At 42.9% G+C, this 21,202-nt stretch overlaps 1 protein-coding gene across 1 annotated transcript in view; it reads right to left on the minus strand.

The window, feature by feature from the left end:
* The window catches only part of LOC117492692, a 133,886-nt gene that overhangs the window by 92,340 nt on the left and 20,344 nt on the right, over positions 1–21,202 (minus strand). Inside the window, exons 10-13 of the mRNA XM_034143086.1 lie at positions 1,290–1,322; positions 925–1,125; positions 317–624; positions 160–214 (exon numbers count right to left, since the gene is read on the minus strand). Coding sequence (XP_033998977.1) covers positions 160–214; positions 317–624; positions 925–1,125; positions 1,290–1,322 — 597 coding nt within the window. The remainder of the gene's footprint in view (positions 1–159; positions 215–316; positions 625–924; positions 1,126–1,289; positions 1,323–21,202) is intronic.

The raw sequence follows: 21,202 nt of genomic DNA on the forward strand, positions 1-21,202 counted from the left end.
GGACAGATGTTTACCCTTTACCCAGTAGGCCAAAGTCTGGGATGACATACTCTAAACTCAAAGTTCAGTGACAAGCATTTCCAGGGCTTTTCACCGTACCAAAATAGCAAGTATGTGCCAAATGTGAAAGTGAAAGGGATGTTAAAAGGCTGTACATACCCTTGGAAGGGTTGCCGTTATTCACCCTTGTGGGGGGGGGCTGTTTAACGGGCTTCTGAAACAAAAATGTTATATTACAGAAATATTGAATGACTTAATTAAGGCCTAGTTTCTATGTAGCCTCTATTAAATCTCACATTTTAGTTTGAAAGCTCACCTGATTTGAGGGTGGTGGTGAGGGTGTTTGGTATGGCCAACGGAGTTGCCAGGATGGCCACTCCCAGCCACCCCCCAGCTCCGCCACTGCAGCAGCCACAACCTGGGCATTTGTAATGGGGATCTCTTTTAAATATTTTGTTATCTCGCAAACAACAGCTCCATTTTCTCTACAGTGGAGCAGTCCATGTTTTGTCTCGTGGAAGAAAACGTTGACTTGCAGCTGAACGTTAGCTCCTTGTTGCACATTTGGAATGAACTTGGCCTCATATGCGTGGTGCATCAAAACCAGAATGACAGGTTTATCGCCTGAGGACACAAAAAGAGAGGAGGACAAATGAGATCATTAGGGAGGAAAATGGTAGATTAAAGCTCTAAATGTAAGGTTTGGTGTGGAAAGCAATCCTAAGAAATGATAAATGATAATCAAAACATGTAGCTTATATGTTTAATTATAAATATCAATATACTGCATATTCCTTAATAAAAACATCAATATTTTTGATAACCTGACTATGCTTACACAGGTAAGAAAGAACCTTTATGTGAATACAAATGTAGAAGCCATTTCCATTCAGTATGAACCGGCTGAAACAAATGTTCCCTTACCTTTAACATCTCTCATGGCTGACTCAACATCTGGCCCCATGCGAGAAACGATGGGGCAGAAGACAATAGTGACGTCGTAGTCGTTGCTGTAGCTTTGAACAAGATCAAACTGATCCTTAACGTCCTTCTTCACTTTCTCCATCAGTTGAACATGTGCATCAAAGGTTGTCCCGGTAACAACCATCTGGTACACCAATTTGGCTGTTGGGAGGAAAATGGATGTTAATATCAAAGAGATTAATACACAAACATAACTTGAGAGAACCTACACTAGAATAAAATGATGTGTTTTGCTATGCAGTTCCAACAAAATCGTTATAACAAATTTGAACATCTGAGTTTCTAACTATCCAACTATGACTCACCTTTCCGTTTATTCACAACCTTGGAGCGCTCTTCTGATGAGAAAAAACAGCAACATCAATTAGTCAGGTTCATTCACAATATCATTCAAAAGTTTGTGATCTCCTTCCATTAAAGCTTGATTGGACACAGTGAAATGGCTGAGAGGACTACTTTATATGACTTTACTCTAAGGTTGGAGAGAGTATGCTTTACACACAGATCTTCTTTTTATTATGAAATGTTTGCAAAAAAAGTCATGTTTTCCATGAAGAACTAACACTGTTTCTCACAACAGAAATATATGCTTAGTCTTACAGGTTAGCTCTCAGTATAACATCATCAGTGAACATGAACTGAAAATGCTATGGACAAACAAATCACAGTTTATCTCTATTTCATTTGACCACAGTAGACCCAACGAGGAACAATTTCCCCAAACATCCGGTTGTGGCTAAAAATGACTTGACTGTCACATACGCTCTTCTGAACTGATAAACAATTTAAAATCGAAGGGTCTTTGGAGGGAAATGTGGTAACAAACAGTTATCTCCCTTGTCAGGCAAACTCTGAGACCATCAGCTTTGTAGAAGATGTACTAATTTAATTGTTTTTCTTTTGCTATTTCAATATAAATAATACATTTGTTTCTGAATTATAATTTTGGGGATTTTTCAATAAAACAAATGATTCCAAACTTGAGGATAAATGACATAATTAGGGAGTTAGAGATTAGAGATTAAAGCTCTAATGTAAGGTTTGGTGTGGAAAGCAATCCTAATAAATTATAAATTATAATCAAAACATGTAGCTTATTTGTTTAACCCTTACTGTAGATGCATAATTGGGTCTTTTTTGACCCGGTGAGGTGGTTTTCTTAGAGTATCTTCGTAAATACATTTTTTATCATTTCATATTCCAGCCTATTCCTCAAAAAACATGTTTGGATATCATGCCATTCAAATTTTAAATTTAAATTTGATACATTTTAAGAAATTGTAGTTTTTGTATTACTACCCCAAGCTTCCATAAGTGGGTCAAAAATGACCCGCATGCATTTTCTATGGAATTTCGTTTTTTTTTCAAAATGTAAAAAGAATGTCTAAAATTATAAATAGTGAAAAAATAAATATAAACTAGTGTGAACCAAAATATTATACAAGGGATTTTTCTTAACCAAAATGACAAAAATGGCATATAACACATATTATTCTAATACGGGTCCTTTTTGACCCACTTATGGAAGAGTGTAGGGTCCAGTCACTCGTGCATCTAAGGGTTAATCATAAATATCAATATACTGCATATTCCTTAATAAATACATCAATATTTTGATAACCGGACTACAGATGGAGCATCTTATTTCAGACAGTTTGAAACGCGAGGGTCGTGATTGGGTCGTGATTGGTCCGTGATCGGCCCGTGATCGGTTCGTGATGAAGAGCCGGCCCCCAGTCTGACTTGATACCACCCCCGTGATAAATACATTTAATTATTGTGAAGCCAGCTGCAATGGATCATTGATCCACCAGGGGGTGCAGTGGGGTTCCACACTGGAGCTCATGTGAAATCAACTTCGATACAGTAAACTGGATGTACAGTATGTCTGGTACTAATGTATAGCGGATCTTTGTTAAGATCCATATGTCACGGATAGGATCATAGTCTGTGCTAAATAAGACATGTAATCATTTACAAAACATCACCATGTTGTTATTTAACAAAATAAAGCTCACCTGATTTTGTATCATTTCAAAGATCCTCATTCTCAGTTTGAAGTTCTTTGTTCCAGGAAACAGCTCGAGCAGTTCTTCTCGAGTCAGTGACCGGATGTCAGAGTTGCTGCGTAAACCTGCCTCTGAAACAACACGGTTTGTTTTATCTATGCTTTTAAAACTGAAATATAGTACTATAACTATGCTAATGGTTTATTTTCAATAGTCACTTCTTCAAAATGGCCACTTACCTTGCAGAACTTTAGCAACATCCTGGTGTTCCCCCTTTATTTTCTCCAGTAAATCTGTCATGATTTCACCTGTAGGGAAACAAAACAGATTCAACCCCCCCCCCATCACTCATCTGTGATAATTCGCCTACATTTCTTGTATTAAACCCTTTGTAATCATATTTCACCCAAATGCTCCTAAATAAAATTCACCCTTATTACAAATGCATTGAAACTTGACATTTACACTTATTTTCAGTGAATAATAATAATATTATGACTCACTTCTAGCAGTTTCAACACATTTTGTTCAGTCACTAGAGCAGGGGACCCCAACCTTGTTGACAGTGAGAGCTACCTGAAGGACCCGAGGAATATGGAAAGCTACTTGTTTGACATGATCTTTATGAAGAATATACATTTGCAATTTTCCTTTAAATAATGAATATTATGAATTGAATAAACAGGCTTCAACAGGCAAAACCGGGATGATAATATTAATCTGTCAACTCAGTAACATACCCGCATCTATATCGGTTCCATCTCTCACGTCACCATCCAAAAAATGTGCGTTGTTTATGATCACGCAGAGGCCGGTTGGCTGGCTGTTCAACTCATACTGCCCGTCCTGAAAACAACAGAAACAATTTCACACAAACACAAAATGATGAAACTTACTAGAATGGATTAGGGCTGGGCTATGTGGACAAAATCAAATATATTTACACATTAAGGTTTTTGATTAATAATAATAATAATAATAGCTATGTGGATATAATACCTAAATAGTGCTGCAGATAATTAAATATATTAATACATAGTCCAAAAGTGGATGCAAGTACTCAAAACGGGGGGTTACGTATTGTAACCCTAGTTATATAAGCACAGGCGGAGCCCTCTACTGGACTCTATGGGTACTACCTTATCCTGCGTGCATTCTCCCACTGAGACTTCTATAGACGTAGCCGGCCCAGGACGGGCCTACCTGAATGCGCGAGCATCACACCGTATAAAAGGAGGCCTCGCCTCCTGACTATCATCCTATACCTCTCTTCAGCGAGCGGAATAGGACAGACAGTGCCCTGAGTAGAGGGCTCCGCCTGTGCTGATATAACTATGGTTACAATACGTAACCCCCCCCGTTATATCTCTCACAGGCTCCGCCCTCTACTGGACTCTATGGCCCGTTCTCATGTCATCAAATGTCCCTCCTCGACTCCCCTCCTCGACTCCTATCCTCGAGACTTAGTCCCGCCCACAGGAGATGCGAGCGGAGGAGCCGAGGAGGGGAACCGAGGAGAGAGGAGGGGAAGCAGCAGGCGGTTAGAGAAATGAGAACTCCTCTCCTCTGAGTGGTCATTTTAAAGAGACGTCCATTAATGATGACAGGAGGCACAGCAGCCCTCTGTCTGATGGACAGATGTGTTCATGACGACTTATATATTTACTTTCATTCATTCACAGTGCGGTATAATGAGACAATAACAGGCTACAGATGCGGACACACACACACACACATACATATATATATATTTATATAAATGTATACAATTTCAGAATCAAACAGAGCACTCTCATAATAACGTAACACTATCAGAGACTGGATATATCCCCCCCCCCCCCCCTCTCCCCTCTCTGGTCGCTACAATGAGGAAAATTAATTACGGGCCAAAAGTTTTATTTACAAGTATTAAAAGTAAGCAGAGGACACCAAACCAACTGAGACCTGTCTGTCCGCTGCATCTACGCACACACTGTACCACACACACCTACACCACACACACGCACCTACAGCTCCTAAAGCATAATAATCAGGCTACAGCCGTTGTGTATTTTATTATGTGAAGCACTAAATGGTTTTAGAAAGATATCGACTCTTTGTTTGTAGATATCTACTAAACTAAAGCAAATAAAGAGAGTAGGCCTGTTATACTGAGTGATATATATTATACACACTGCTCTGCTTTCTGCACGGACCTCACAGCTGTTCTCTCTGTAAACATCGCGTCGCGATGAAAGCAGTTAATAAAATAATATCCAGGGGATGCATGCAGAGCTGTCATTGGCTGAGATAAGTCCGGCCGTGCGTCACGACTCTTTGAAACATCTCTGTTCCCGGAAATGCATCCACGGAGGAGCCGTGGAGGACAGTGGAGGACCCATCAGTGTATCCTCGGTTATAGCTCCTCCAGAGAGCCTCCTCGACGCTCGATGCTCGGTCCTCGATGTGCATTTCGAGAAATGAGATGTCCTTCAACATGGCGCGCTAAAATTCATTTCCGGGTCATTACCGGAGGACCGAGGAGTCGAGGAGGGACATTTGATGACATGAGAACGGGCCCAAGGGTACAGTGGGTGGAGCCCTGATGTATACGCGCACTGTCGTCCAACAACACCATTCCACCCTACTGCCCCTGACCGGCTTTTCTGGTCAGCAGCTGCTGCCCCACATTCTCCTTTAACCTGTTAAGCCCTGAGCCTGTTTTTCAGGTCTCAGGCTCGAAAATGACATTCCCAGAACAAATATCTTCCCTTCTAAAAGGGTTAAATTAATAATCTTTTTTCTCAAAGTAATGATAAACCTGTGAGTTGGATGTAGAAAAGTCGGAATCAATATAGATGTTTTTTATTTTAAAGAAAATTCAGATTTTACATAGTAAAAAACTGTAAATTATAGTGTTAGTGTCCGTCCAAAAATTATTTTTTACTTATAGTGAAAACTACCCTTGGATGATGGTAAGGTAGACTAAAAGCTTTAGGAATCCAAAGTACAATATATAATAAGTACCCTGTATCAAGATTGATGCAAAACAAGTGACATTTGACCTTTTTAGAGAGATTTAGCAAAAATAAACCACTTCTGGGGTCATTTGGGTGGATTTTCCATATCTCTGGCTTCCCTTGCTCGATTTTGATGGTTGACACCTCTTTCTGACCGTAAGAGCCAATAGAATCGAAGGGGGAGTCCCCCACACACACTCATTGTGAAGAGAAGAGGTGGGGGCTTCGCGCATGTAATTTAGCATCAGAGTGAACCTACAGTATCTCTAGCTTTGACATCTGGAAACAGAAAAGCAGTTTTAATGCTTATGGATTCTCAGAAATCATTTCAAAGGGACACAGACACATTGGATTAACCTATGGATTAACTTCAGCAGCGTTTTTATCGTTTTAATGCCATTGAAGACCACTTTGGAGAGACTACAGAGCCAAGGTAAAAATGTTAGCATTTTTAGCTACCTAGCGTCACCTGTTTTGATGTCCATTGTTGCTTATAACGTCGCCATTTCGTATAATTCAGTGAAAATGTGGGTGTCCATCGATTCTGTGTCACCTCACGATGTGAAACGATGTCATGGATGTGGAGAAGAGATAAATAATAAGGTTTTGTGAGTGATTTTCGGTGCAGTAAGGTGTTAGCATTTTTCGCTCGTTGCTAATTCAGAGGCTCAGTGTTAGCATTGTGGGTTTTCTTTTGAAAAAAAAAAAAAAATTATCAGTTAGATGAGTTTCTTCCCGTTACATGGATATAAAAATATTCATAGTTTTATTAAATGAACATGCCCTCAGACACTGTTTCCTGCAAGATGTTGCGGCAGTGCCCCGGTACCGGGGTCTCTCGGGCTTAACAGGTTAACCCGGTTGTGACCGAGGAGAAACCAGAGCTAAATCAGGCTCTAGCCCGGAACCACGCCGAGCGGGAAGCCAGTTGCAATATTAGATTTTATTACATGGCTTAGTTGAATACTCGATTCTGATTGGTCAATTCAGAACACGTGACACGTTGTTAATCCAGAACAGACAGACCGCTGTCAAGGATTTATTGACCGTTGTTAAGGACGCTCACATCTGCACAAAGAAGTCCATTCGATTTAACTGTATACAGTTTGGCTGCAGTTTGCTTTTCGAACTGACAAGACAAGAGCGACAAGAAAACAGCGGAGAAGTAATGGGCAGAAACCCTCCTTTTTACGCAGTGGTCCAGACATAGACATCAAACGGCAAAACATATTCAGTTGCCAGTTACTTTGGCATTAGGGCAGGGATATCTAGATACTTTCCAAGCTTTGACATAATGAATTGTGCTACTTTTAAAGCAAGCAACGATGTTTTCAAATCTGTAATCAAAAAGCTCCGCCTTCCTGCCGTTGCTACGTTTTTCAAACGGTAACAACATAATGACCGCCTCGCTGCACATTATCCCTTACATAACAAATAGACATTGAAATGGAATCGTGGTTAAAAACGTAGCAGCACTACAGCAGGGAACGTGGACAATGGAGAAAAAAAGAAAGCCAAAATTGAGCCAACAAAATGCCGTCAATATCAGGAGGCGTATGCTTTGATGGGATTCACGTCAACAAACGGCAACCCGCCCCAGGCATTGTGTTTTTTCTGTGGAGAGAAACTATAGGTTACTAGCGTAACCCCAGTTCTCAGAGTAACATGAAGTGAGATGTCTCACTATGGGGTATGCCTCAGAAGCATCAATCTCATTACGCCAATCCTGATTGGCTGGTGATCTTGACGACCACGTCAGGGAATCCACCCACCCTTTAAGTAGCTTGCGCTACGACGGAGCGTCATTCAAAATAAGCACCTTTTCTCGCTTCGCCTCAGCAAGAAGGGCTGTCTGGTGAGACATCTCACTTCATGTTACTCAGAGAACTGGGGTTACGCTAGTAACCTATAGTTCTCATTCATAACACTTCGTTCAATGTCTCACTATGGGATATTGAGACTCCCGTAGTGCTAGACATGAAAATCACCAAAAATCAGTACTCAACAGGTAGAACTCTGTCCCAACACGGGGCCCAGCACTGCATGGGCCACACTTGGAGCAGAGACATCCAATCTGTAAAAACGGACAAAAGTGAGCGGTGAAGACCAGCTTGCTGCCGCACAAATGTCCTGGATGGAAACACCCTTAAACAAAGCCCGTAGCCAGGCCACGAGTAGAATGAGCACGCAGGCCCGTTGGTGCCTGCAAACCCTGACTCGTATAAGCCAGAGCTATCGCTTCCACAATCCAGTGGGAGAGTCGTTGCCTGGTAACAGGCTTGCCCTTATGAGGGTTAGCCCAGGATACAAAGAGTTGGTCACTGCATGAGACTCTTTAGACCTGTCCATGTGCAAGGCACGAACTGGACACAGCAAATTCGGCCGCTGTTCTTCAGAAGAACATAACGGTGAAGAAAATGCCGCAAGGTCAATGGGGGTGCATGAGCCAACCACCTTGGGCACAAAAGCAGGGTTAGGCTTCAGCAACACTCTTGCTTGCCCCGGGGCAAACTGAATGCATGAAGGATGTACAGAGAGCGCATGAATGTCGCTGACTCGCTTGGCGGATGCCAGAGCCAGCAACAACACTGTCTTCAGTGACAGGTGTTTCATGTCAACTTCTTCCAGGGGTTCAAATGGAGGTCGAGTGAGCCCATCTAAAACCACTGCCAAGTCCCATAAGGGAGCCTGCGAGCCCCTTTCATAAAACGGCAGACCAAGGGATCTTTCCCTCAAAACCCACATGGCATGCAGCAATAGCAGCCAGGTACACTTTAATCGTAGAGAAAGCTCTGTGTTTATCAATCTAGTCCTGCAGAAATGACAAAATCACACCGACAGGACATTGAAAAGAGACGTGTCCCTTTTGGAGGCACTACTCCTCAAACACCCTCCACTTACAGTCATAAAGAGACCTGGTGGAGGAAGCCCTTGCACTCTGAATAGTGTTTATCACCTTCTGAGGAAGCCCCACTGTACTCAAATTATACCACTCACGGGCCAGGCCCACAGTGCCAAGCGTTCCGGTTGTGGGTGAAAAATCGCCCCCCCCCCCGCCTGAGACAGTATGTCGGCTTCCCGCACAGCAGCTGATATATCTCCGCCAGCCAATACATTGCCGGCCAGTGCGGAGCTATCAGGATCAGCGTGTGGCGATGCTCTCTCACTCTGGCCAGAGTCGGAGGTATTAGAGCCAGGGGCGTCCACGCCTAACGGTGCGTCTAGACAGCGCATTGAAAAGAACAGCTGACACTGAGCATTTTCTTCTGACGCGAACAGATCCACCGCGGCTCGGCCGTAACGTATCCACAACTGACTCACAATTATTGGATGCAGAGTCCAATCTGCATATAGTGGTGCACCTCTGGACAACAGATCCGCTCCGAGGTTCATCACCCCCGGTACGTGCGTTGCTCTCAGAGAAAGGAGACGGCCGCAGCTCCATAGTATCAGCTTGCGTGCCAGCATGTGTAACTGGAGAGAACGCAAACCCCCTTGACGGTTTATATACGATATTGTGGTCGTGTTGTCTGTCCTCACGAGGACATGATGTCCTTTGAGAAAAGGCAGAAAGCGTTTTAGGGTGAGAAACACCGCTAAAAGCTCCAGATAGTTTATATGTGACCGTTGGAGATCTCTGCTCCAGAGACCCCTCACAGGTCGACCTTCGTATATACCTCCCCAGCCCGTCAGACATGCGTCTGTGGTGACCACTTTCCGCGATAGGACAGTACCCATAGGCACGCCCCGTACTAGGAAAGCCGGGTGCAGCCAGTGGCGCAGTGCCATTACGCATTCCACAGTGACCATCACTCTCTGTGCGCCATGACGCACGGGGTCCAGTCTGAGGGCAGCTACCCAGCGCTGAAAATCCCTCATGTGTAAGCGGCCCAGTCGTACCACCAGGATGGCTGACGCCATGAGCCCCAGCAACCGCAGACATGATCTGAAGAGAGCATATTTGCGTGGCCGGAAATGAGCGAGGCAAGCGAGGTATTTGTTCAGAGCCCTTAAATCCAGGATAGGGCGAATTCCGTTCCCTCCCCGTTTGGGGACGCTCTGACTCTGTTCGGGGGGCACTATAGTTATGGCCTCTTTATTTTCTAACAGCGAGAAAATCTCCTGCTCTAGAATACGGGCCGACTCTCCCCGGGCTTGTGAATGCACAATGCCCGAGAAGTGAGGGGGAGTGACAGCGAATTGGAGCCTGTAGCCCCGCGATATCGTCCTCAACACCCAAGCTGAGCTTGTGAGCGCTTTCCACCTCTCGCTCATGAGAGTGAAAGGAGTGCAAAAGACTCGGTTACCGTCCGCTTGCTGAGGGAGGCGACAGCTCCCCTCAGAAGCGGCACAGTCACCTGACTGCTTATTATTTTTCTTGTCATTATTTCTGACTGCGCCCTTGGCTTCAAACCTGGAAACGACAGTGAAATATGCTTTATTAAAGAACGTGGACATGTGCTTGTGTGACTTAAACGGGCAGCAGAATCTGCTGTCTCCAACATAAAGTCCACCTTCCTCATGGCGCGAACCGGATGTCGTTTGGACATCACACGAGGCGACGGGGAGTCGGGGGCATGGGTGGCCTCCGGAAGCACAGTCCAGCGCAGAACAGGTGGAGCTGGAGAACGGGGAACTTCCAGCCAGTGTGCGAAATACCCGTCAATAATCGGGGGGGTCCCCATCTCCCACAGTTAGCGCCAGTGTTATGCCGTGTTATGCATGCCCACTGCACCTCGCGGTAGCGTGCACAGCGTAAAGCAAAAACTCCCAGACATTTCAATGATTTGAACGGCAAAGTTAGGTTTGGAAACGATATCATTTCCTTTTTGGAGGGCATGCATAACACCGGAGCCCCGCTGCGGGGAAACTTTGGCGCTGTTCCGAGTTTGTTCTAATCTGTCAAAATGACAGACTGCTTTCAGATTTTTCCGTCATTGTTAAAAAAAATCTGTCAGACGGAAAATATTCGGTTAACGCGACCTCTGGTGCCGTCAAATAATTATATATTCTGATGTTCACAAGAATGAATGAATACGCGACCGTTAAAGAGCCGTCTGTTTTCGATTCTATGCGAGGAAATGCTTTGGCCAGCCAAAATAGAAGATATAATTGGGTCAAAAACATCCACCAAAAACATTTATTTTCGAAAAAAGAATTTTCAATAACTTTTGGAAATAAATAAATACATGTTCAAATAAGTATAGAAACCAAGTCGAATTTATTGAACTGGTGATCACAGTTTGACAGCTATAGGCCTACAGCTTTCATGTGCGGAGGCGATTCACAATCAGCTGGAACGGAGGTTGCGGGTATAGCAAGGTATAGTATATATATATGTTTAATTTGGCATAGTTTGCACTCTACACCGCACTCACTAACCTGGTCGAAATATTTGACGCCATGTCTGTTGTGTAGGACTCTTCTTAGAGTGTAAATAATTACCGGACTATGACTGGTAAAATATGTTGAATACCGGCAAAACTAAATCTCTCCTGTCAAAATGTCCTTTGCCGCCACACACGGTTGCCAAGCAGTGCTTATTGTTGTTTAGGCTGGCCACTCATGTGTCGCGAGTGTTGACAGGGGGCGGGGGAGCACGCTCATGAACTGTTAGCGCCGTAACCTTGCAACGGCTGCGGAGCGCATTTGCGCCGCATTTGGGCATAAGATGAGGTTTGAGTCTGCGTGATTTGCGTGTAGGCAGGGGCAGCAGCCATATCATTAGCTAGAACTAGCTAGATCTGATGGATTTGAACATAAACGCGAGTGAAGTACCGGACGCGAGATAGAGAGATCAGCACCTGCAGCTCTGCCCGCTGTGAGGGACCGGTGAGCGGAGCAAAACACACCTTTAGACGTCACCTAAAACATTTAGCTATGGCACTGTCGTATACATTGAATTATTCAATTTGATAATATGTAATCAACTTAGGCATCCCTCCCAAAAAAAGAAAAGAAAAAATTAATACAAATATTCATAACTCATATTCGAACACCTGAATAATTATTAGAATACCTGAATAATTTTGAATATTCAAATATTCGATTAATCGTTCCCATCCCTACCCCGGACCCCCCCGTATTTTGCACACTGCTTCCAGCTCTTCCACCGAGGAGAGGAGGGAAGGCTGTCAGGCCGCTCTCTTCTTCTTCCTCGCTTGATGACCGAAAGTCTGGGCTGGCTGTGCCGGTGCACCTGCTGTCGGGGCTGGGGACCTCCTTGGACAGTTCGTCCTCGCCTCATGCCTGGGCGGGTTTTGAACCGGGGCGGGATGTGGCTTTGGCCGTTTCGGGATCTTAAATTGGGAGGGTCGCGAGGCAGCCTGAGCGAAGGTCTGTCGCGGGGCCGTCGGAGGCGGCGGCTGGACCTTCTGGGGAAGACAGAGCTGGAGAGCCTCGTCTTCTCTGTTTTTGGCCTCACACCGCTGCTGCATCGAAGCCAGAGCGGTGCCGAATATGCCTTCGGGGACAATTGGCATGTCCAAAATGTCCTCTTTCTCCCTGTCTAGTAGGTTCGTCAGGTTAAGCCACCTGGCTCTTTCCTGCACTACCATGATCCCAAGTGATTTACCCGTGGCTTGGACCGCACAGCGATGCACGCGGAGGCAAATGTCCGTGACCGCGGTAATCTCGTCCCACACAGCAGGCTCAGGTTTATTCGCCATGTCCTCGCACAGCTCTGCAGTCAGCATTGACGAGACGTTGAGCGCCCTGACAGACAAAGCCGCCGCTTTGTAAGCCCGTTCGGTCATTGCTGACTGAAAACGATCCGCTTTTGCCGGCAGTGTGGGGCTCCTATTGGACGCCGAAGACAGCCGCGGTTGGAGGTGGGCTGCAACTAGCGGCTCCATGGGAGGCATGCGAAGCAAGCCGAGTTTCTCCATGCCCTCGAAATCCAGAGAGGAAGCTCCTTGGATCGGGGACTTACTGCTGAACGGGTGGTCCCTCCACGAGACAGACACCTCGTCCAACAGCTCCGGAAAAACTGGGAGAAGCTGTCTTGCCATCCCTCGCAGCCTGGGGCAAATTCTTCCCTTCGTAGCGAGATCTGGTGGTCTCCTTCACTACTTCAGGCCAGGGGATGTCCAGCCTGGATGCAGCGCGTTGGCACACGGCTTACAAATCCATGCTGAGACGGGGCGAAGCTGGTATGCTTTCGAGGTACCCTCGTCGTCATCCTCCATATAGTCCAACTCCAAGACGTCCTCCACGGGCGGAGCCACGGTGAGGTCCAGCTGGGAGCCCCAGCTAGCCTCAGCGCAAGTCTCAGCCTCAGCGCACGGCTCAGCCTCCGTGGCGGCTTCCCCCATGTCTCGGTTGCCGGCCGGCATATAGCTAGACATGAAAGGGTCTCGTCCCGACAGGCTAGCTTGGCGTGCTAGCCGTCGGCGGAGGCTCTTGATGGTGAAGCGGGCACAGTGTCCGCACGAACCGGGGGCGTCGATAGCTTTCCGGGCATGTTCCAGCCCAAGGCAGGACGAGCAGACCTGGTGTGAGTCCGTGCTCGATATTTTATACCCGCAGCCGCAAAGTCGTGCTGCATCCTGAGAATGTCATGTAAACGGATGTGTGATAACAGATGTCTTTGGAAGGGGGTTTTATGACACTACAGGAAGAGAGGATGAGTGGAAGGAAGTTACGATTGTTCCTTGGGTGTGAGTTTTAGCATACAGTGCTGTGCCATGAGGCAAACACCTGGCCTCACATGATGTTGTGAGGTCATGTGGGTTATCTTTGAATGTTTCCCTATTAGGCTGGTGCCCCACGAGGACGAAAACGGGTTGTATCCGCATATTTCTCTTGCGTATAGCCCTTTTTGCCACACGAGGCCGTAACTAAACGACAGAAACGGACCCCGCAAACGATAACGGGTCCAAAGGTGGATAGATCTGGAAACGGAGCGCTCTGGGGGGTCATACGGCTCCGTGTGATCGCCTCTATACGATCATTTTGTGATAATGATGACGCAATAGCCCTGCCACCCCCCACCTCTGCTGCTCAACCCCGCAAAAGTAAACTGCACACTGAATTCAGATTATTTATCTTTATCTCGATATGGACATAAACGCGAGTGAAGTCTAATCTGACAGGACGGAGACGTGCAGCTCCTCCCTCTGTGATGCAGCGGGAGCAAAACACACACTTCAAGTCAGATCATCACCCTTAGCTATTTCAATTAGCCTACCTCTCAAACTACCTAAACTAGTTATAAATATGTTTATTTTTTACTGTCGGCCAGGTCACTCATTACTGGATCAGCTGCTGCATGAGACAGACACTGACGCTGTCAGAAGAGAGGAAAAAGAGAGGACAGGCTCCGTGTAGTTTATTATTATATATAGTCGTTATTAATTTGTTTTAAAGCTTAAAGGGGACCTATCATGCAAAATGCACTTTTGTACATCTTTTATACATGAATATGTGTCCCCGGTGTTCCAGGGAACTCACCAAGTGTCAGAAAACACAACCCTCTCTATTTTCCTCCATACCCAAATCTCTAAAAAAGGGGCTGCAACGGATCTGATAAAAACTGATCCAGATTTGAACACTGTCCTGACGTCAGGACAGTGTTCAAATCTGGATCAGTTTTTATCAGGCCGGGGACTTCGGGTGGCAGTATACGCCGTGAAGTTGTTTGCGGCCTGCCAGTAAACCCAAAGCAGAAGAAGAAGTGACGTCAGCGGCTTCATTTGCCTAATCCTTCCCCAGGAACTTATTCCGGTGTGAACGCGATCTGTACTTAGTTCATGAGAACTAACGAGTTCTCATGAACTAAGTTCTGATGAACCTTTGTGGGAAAAGTACTGCGGTGTGAATGCGCCTAATAAGTGTGCTTTTTCAATATTAGGTTATCTCACCTCCTTTCGCATTTGTGGCTGATTATCTGCGGGAATAAGAGGGAAACAGAAGGATACTTTACAAACGTAACATTTTAAAATGTCAACTTCACAGTAACACACATTTGGCATATGTATTAGTCATTTGCGGGGCCGGTTCTAACCAATTTGCTGCCCTAGAAAATCGTACAGTAGAAAAAAATAAAAGTATCCAAGGAATACACAACAGAATATATTAAGAATAAACGAAAAATCTCTACAAAAGACCAATACACTACAAAAACAGAAACTTATTGACATAGGTAATATACATCAAAAAGGCTTCAAATGTATTCAGTATTGTATGAACATGTTTTAATAGGGGGGTGGACATCACATCCTCTAGGGGGGTCCGGGAGTATGCACCCCCGGGAAGAAATGTTGAACATTTTAAAGTAAAATGCTTCAATCTGGTGCACTTTAAGCACACAATTACTATTGATTAGATGTAGGGGGTACAACTCTAAACACCCATATGAAAAAGATTGGTTTACATTTTAATAACCAAATAAGTATGTGAACATAACCAATAACCTATCATAGCCAATACAAAATAAATGTAACTTATTTTATTTTTGTTGTTCATTCATATCTTATTTTACCTAGTTAACATTTATTTATGCATATTTTTTTATCTCTCCAGTTTTAAACTATATTTTTGGTTTACTGTCCTATAGTATACATTGAAATGATTTCAAACCTGTTCATCCCAATAATTATAAAAGTGTGCATTGGAAATAATTTGTTTACATAAATTGCATTTATCTCTCTCGCTCGCTCCCACGCCCACTTTGGCTATGAGCTGCGGACGCTAAGCCAATTCCTATCATTGTACACAAAACAAAATGGCAAGTGTGTGCCAATGTGAAAGTGAAAGTATTGTTAAAGGCTGTACATACCCTTGAAATCACCTGAGATGTCTTTCATTTCAAGCTGACCAACAGACTTCTAAAACATAAGAGAATATATTATTCAAAATAAAGAATGATTTAGTGATTCGTTTGAATCTTTGTCATCTTTAATAAAATGTAACAATTTAAATGTTCAGCTCACCTGTTTGTGTATTATATCAAAGATGGTCCTCCTCAGTTTGAGGTCCTTTTGTTCAGGAAACAGCTGATGCAGTTCTGCTCCAGTCAGTGACCGGATGTCAGAGTCGGTGCATAAATCTGCCTCTGAAACAACACGGTTTGTTTTATCTATGCTTTTAAAACTGAAACATAGTACTATAACTATGCTAATGGTTTATTTTCAATAGTCACCCTCTATAAAATGGCCACTTACCTTGCAGAACTTGAGCAACATCCCGGTGTTCCCCCTTTATTTTCTCCAGTAAATCTGACATGACTTCACCTGCAGGGAAACAAAACAGACAGGCAGATTCAACACATGGATTCCAATGTAAATACTGAAGTCATATCTTATTTTTCTTGTGAAATATTTGGATACAAACCTACCTGAAGTGCTGACAAGCTCAACTCGAAAGACGAAGATTGTGAGAGGAAAACTAAAGTAATCTCTGATGTGATCGAAGCCAGTGGCGACTGGTCATTAGGGGCACAGCCCCACCTAGTGACTGCAGAAAGTAATTCAAATAAGAATTCCAAAAAAATGCAAATAAATGCAAAATAAATACATCTTAAAATATATTTTAAGATCAGGTTTAATCATCTGATTCGTCTGTACATTGCTGTTTTAGTCTGTGTTCTTCTAATTAGTCAGTGTGCCTATTGAGCCGTTTTGAGCGACGTGGGTCAAGCCCCTCTCTCTCACTGTCTAATGGCGCATTTCCACTGCAGGGCCTTGCACGGCTTAGTACGGTATAGTTAGGCCTTGGTAGGCCAGGCTCACTTCATGCTGCGTTTCCATTACAGTTTAGGAACTGGGGTAGTATCTATAGTAACGCAGTGTAGGCGGAGCCGTGACGTCATCTCAGGGTTGCCAACTTTGGGTACCTGGCTGGAGTGAGATTTTGATATCATGGGTTTAATTCGGTTTAATTACACATATGCGCACGAAATGACTGCTATCGTGTCAGCAGCGGGACCTTAGCATATAGGATATATATACAATATATACAAATACACAATAATGGACACAGACTATAAAGGGCACACAGTTTCATTCACTAATGAAAGTCAAACATGTTTGTTTCCACTGTTTTATTGTGTGCCTGTCGCGATAAGCAATTAATTGACTTATCGTACGATAAATAAAAATGAACTCGATAACTTTTCTGACCTCGATAAATTGCCATTTACATGAGGATGTGACTAGCAGTTTGAAAGGATGTACTTGAATTATTATTATATATTATCATTATGTCAGTGGTCTAAAATGGTCATACAACGGTGCCGACAATATTATCGTTTATCGCAATCATTTCCGGGAAAATGTATCCAACAAAATTAATTATCGTGAGAGGCCTATACATGAAACACACACGCACAAACAAATCTATAGACTTACTCCAAACTGCCAAATATATTAATTAACTCACTCTCACTCTCATATACTCTTTGACTCTATTTTGGCCTAGTAGAACAATAAGCAGCAGACTTTTACTTTTGTATCATTTCTACTGGATCTTAGATCTGCGCATGCGCAATACGGGTCGGCAGTTGCGGCTCCAGAGTATTTTTGTTGGGTAATCTATGGTAGGGCTAACCCATACAGTGGTGGGGCTCAAATCAGTATTTGCAATGTAATTACATACACGCTCCCCCCGACAGTGAAACGCCACGCGTGAGGTTTAGATGATTTCCCTCAATCCAAATTGAACTGTATGAAATAAAAAGGCACATTTGTCTTGTAGTAAATAAAAAGGGCGACCTGGAGCCAATCCTGCAATTTCCCCACAAGTGAAAGAGTTGACATGCTGAAGACCCAACCCCTGCAGGGGGGTCTGGGGGGATTCTCCCCCAGGAGTTTTTTTTAATTACTAACATAAAATACACATTCTGGTACTCTCTTGAGAAGAAAAATAAATAAATCTATTACTACACGACATATTTAAAAAAATGAATGGCATTTTAGTTTTGTGTTACTTTGTTCTGAAAGCTGAAGCTGCTGCTCCTCACAGAGAGAAGAGGGAAGAGGCTGTGTGAATTACTTTACATTGAATTGAATCTCATTGATTGCCTGAGATTGAAGACTTTATTGCCAAAAGGATGCTATAGCTATAGCCCATATGATAAATAAAACCTTTGAATGCTTTTGATAACTTATTGTCCTGTACGTAAGCAGAGGGCGCCCTCTGGTGGCTTAATGTTTGTACATGATAGCCAACTAAATGGTAAACACAAACACAACAAGGCTCTGTGTGTGTGTACATGTGCACACTCACCAAGTTGTAGTGAAGTCTCAGTGTGGTAATATCCATCTTGTTGCTTCTTTTTCAACATGGAACAAAGATCCACCCGTTCGACTGTCTGGTCCCCGAAGAACCTGCAGCGAGACGGACAAAGTGACAGTGAGAAAGTGAGAGGCAGAAGACTGTTGATGCCTCCGGCAGAAAGCAAAGACCGACGTCAGTCAGTGCAGCCACTTGTCAGCAATGATCACTCAAATCAAAGGAAACAACTAAATGAAGCTTCATGACTTTATACATTTGGATTGTTTTACATTTTTTCCTCTAAAAACTACAGAATTGGAGACAAAACAGCAGACAACATACAGCATAATGTGCTGCTGGTCAATTAAAAAGTTAAAAGACAATGAAAGGGTCATAAACAATTTTTAAACATCAGGGAGTCAGTAAATGTCCCACTCTATATATTGCAATATACATACGTTATCTATTGTAGTACAATGCACATGTTTACCTTAACTTCTTAAAAACACAAAAAATATCTTTATTTGATTGTTTTTGAAATGTTTTTATTGCACATACTTAAAATTGTTCTGTTTTTTATAAATAATTTGTTCTGTTTTTGTATTAATCTTTTTTTTTTACTCTCAAATGAAGCAACCCAATTTCACCAGAGAGAAATAAATGTTTGTGATTCTGTGTCAAAAAGTTGATTGAAATGAGTAAGAAGTGGATTAATGAAATCGATGCAGAAGTTTTCTCCTGTATATTATATCACTTTTTATTATTTTATACCTGTCATATTACCTTTGTTTTTATTTGTTTTCTCTTGGTTTTGTAATGAAATATTTTGTATGTATTTATTGTAATTGTATAATGTGTTACTGTTGCACTATGCTTTAATGCTTTTTAAGTTTTTTGTAAAGCATTTTGAATTGTCTTGTGTTGAAATGTGCTATTTAAAAAAATGATTAATTAAACCAATGATCTGTTATCATTGGGAATCCAGACTGGAGCAATGGAATAAAACAGTGCTGGAAATAAGAAACAGTTATCTGAATAAAACAGCACGTACTTGTTTGTATAGTTTGAGTAGAGGGCTGGGTCCACACGTTTCATACCCTGAGAGACGGAAAGAAAAGTTATCACACTTTTAGGATATTCTCACACACACACACACACAGATATAGACACTCACACACTGACAGGGGAAGACAAGGATGCCGCCCAGCAGACGCCAGTCAGGATATGATGTCATCAGGTGTCAAAGGAAGGATGGATGCTGTCCTTCCTGTCTCTCCCCCTGACCAGTACTCATCTTTCTGTCCTCTTCCACCTCAGCTTTATTTATATCCTACTCCATTTCCTCAATAGCTCCATCACATTAAACTGTTCTTTAACTCCTGAGTTTGCTTCCACTAATACACCCTAATATAATGGTTCATAAACTATTGAATTATTTAGTTGATTTGTATTACAACAGCTAGGAATTCAGTTGCTTGGCTGGACATTTCCCAGCCACTGAGCTACTGTTCTGAATCAGTCAAGAGAGCTCGTTACTTTGGACTGCGTATAAAAGCATGATTGGAGTAAATCATTCAATGCGAATATACTGCATGTTGTTATTATCCATTAAAACAAAAACCATGCTGTGACAGTGCAAATTAGTTTGGATATGTGTATACTATTTGTTATGTAAATACAGACATTGTTATGGAAAGAAATATTTAATCTGTGTTGTGACATAATCACCAGTTTAGTGATGCTTTTGACATCACAATGTGGAGCTTCCCTTACACTAAAAGGTGTGGTCTGAGTACTTATTAAGTAAATATAACAGTTACAAAATATATATATATAAAAAGGATTAAAATATATATATATATATTTTAATCCTTTTTTTTTAAATGATCTAAATTAGCATATACATTATTTTAAAAGAGTTATGGCCCTGTTTATGAGGTCACAGTGACCTCCACCTTTGACCACAACATTTTATCAGTTCCTTTTTGAGTCCAAGTGGACAGTTGTATCAAATATGAGACACATGAGAAACTCACTCAATGTATTCCTGAGATATCATGTTCAAGAGAAAGTTGATGGGGAGTCCATTATTAGCAGTAAAAGGCATGTTGGACTCATAATCATGTCAATATAGCCTTGTATAGTATGCTAAGATATTGAGCATCTCTCCACACTATATAAATGTGTGTGTACCTGGGATCGTAGTTTCGATGCTCGGGACAGCTTCATCATGGTGAGGTGGGGGGAAAACCCGCGATTGCCTTCTTGCAGAAGACCCTGCTCTTCAAAACGGCTTTGCAACAACTCTGCAACACATGACACCAAACGTGTTATAAGCAGGAGGCTTTCAGTTGACATAATTCAATATGTAGCAATAAACGGCAGAGAAGCAACAGAGGTCATGAGATGGATCGGAGCCCGATCATGAGCAAGATGTACGTCATCCACCTCGATTCCTCTCAAATCCCCTTCATGGATTTTTGTAAAAGCCAGAATTGGAGGGCACAGAAACAGATGGCAGAGTCAGAAGATGGGCAAAGAAGCGTTTTACTTTCATATCCTTTGACCAAACAGATACAAAACAAGGACACAAACTAGCAGTAAATAACCTGCAAGGACAGACACACACAATGACACCGACTGATGAGGTTTACAGGGAAACCAGGGGGGTATTTTTAGAAGACGAGCTCCACAGGGAGAGAAAGGTTAGTATATAATCGATGATGGGGTGGAGGGAGCAGACTGCAGTCTGACTTCCTGCCTTATCCTTATTTAGTTTTCCAATACAAACATATGGACTCGCTGATGTCATTTTCTGGAGTTGCGGTATCATTTTTCACGTCAGAAATATAAATAAAAACTAAAAAGGGAGGAATCGGAGGGAAATACTCCTGTGGAAGAAGTCAATGTGTTTCATCAAACAACAGCATGGCTTATTTCTACACTTCATCATAGCTTAATGAACCGTAAGGCTGGAACTATATTTGATGTCAAACC

Source organism: Trematomus bernacchii, unplaced genomic scaffold (genome assembly GCF_902827165.1).
Source record: "Trematomus bernacchii unplaced genomic scaffold, fTreBer1.1, whole genome shotgun sequence".
NCBI lineage: Eukaryota > Metazoa > Chordata > Actinopteri > Perciformes > Nototheniidae > Trematomus > Trematomus bernacchii.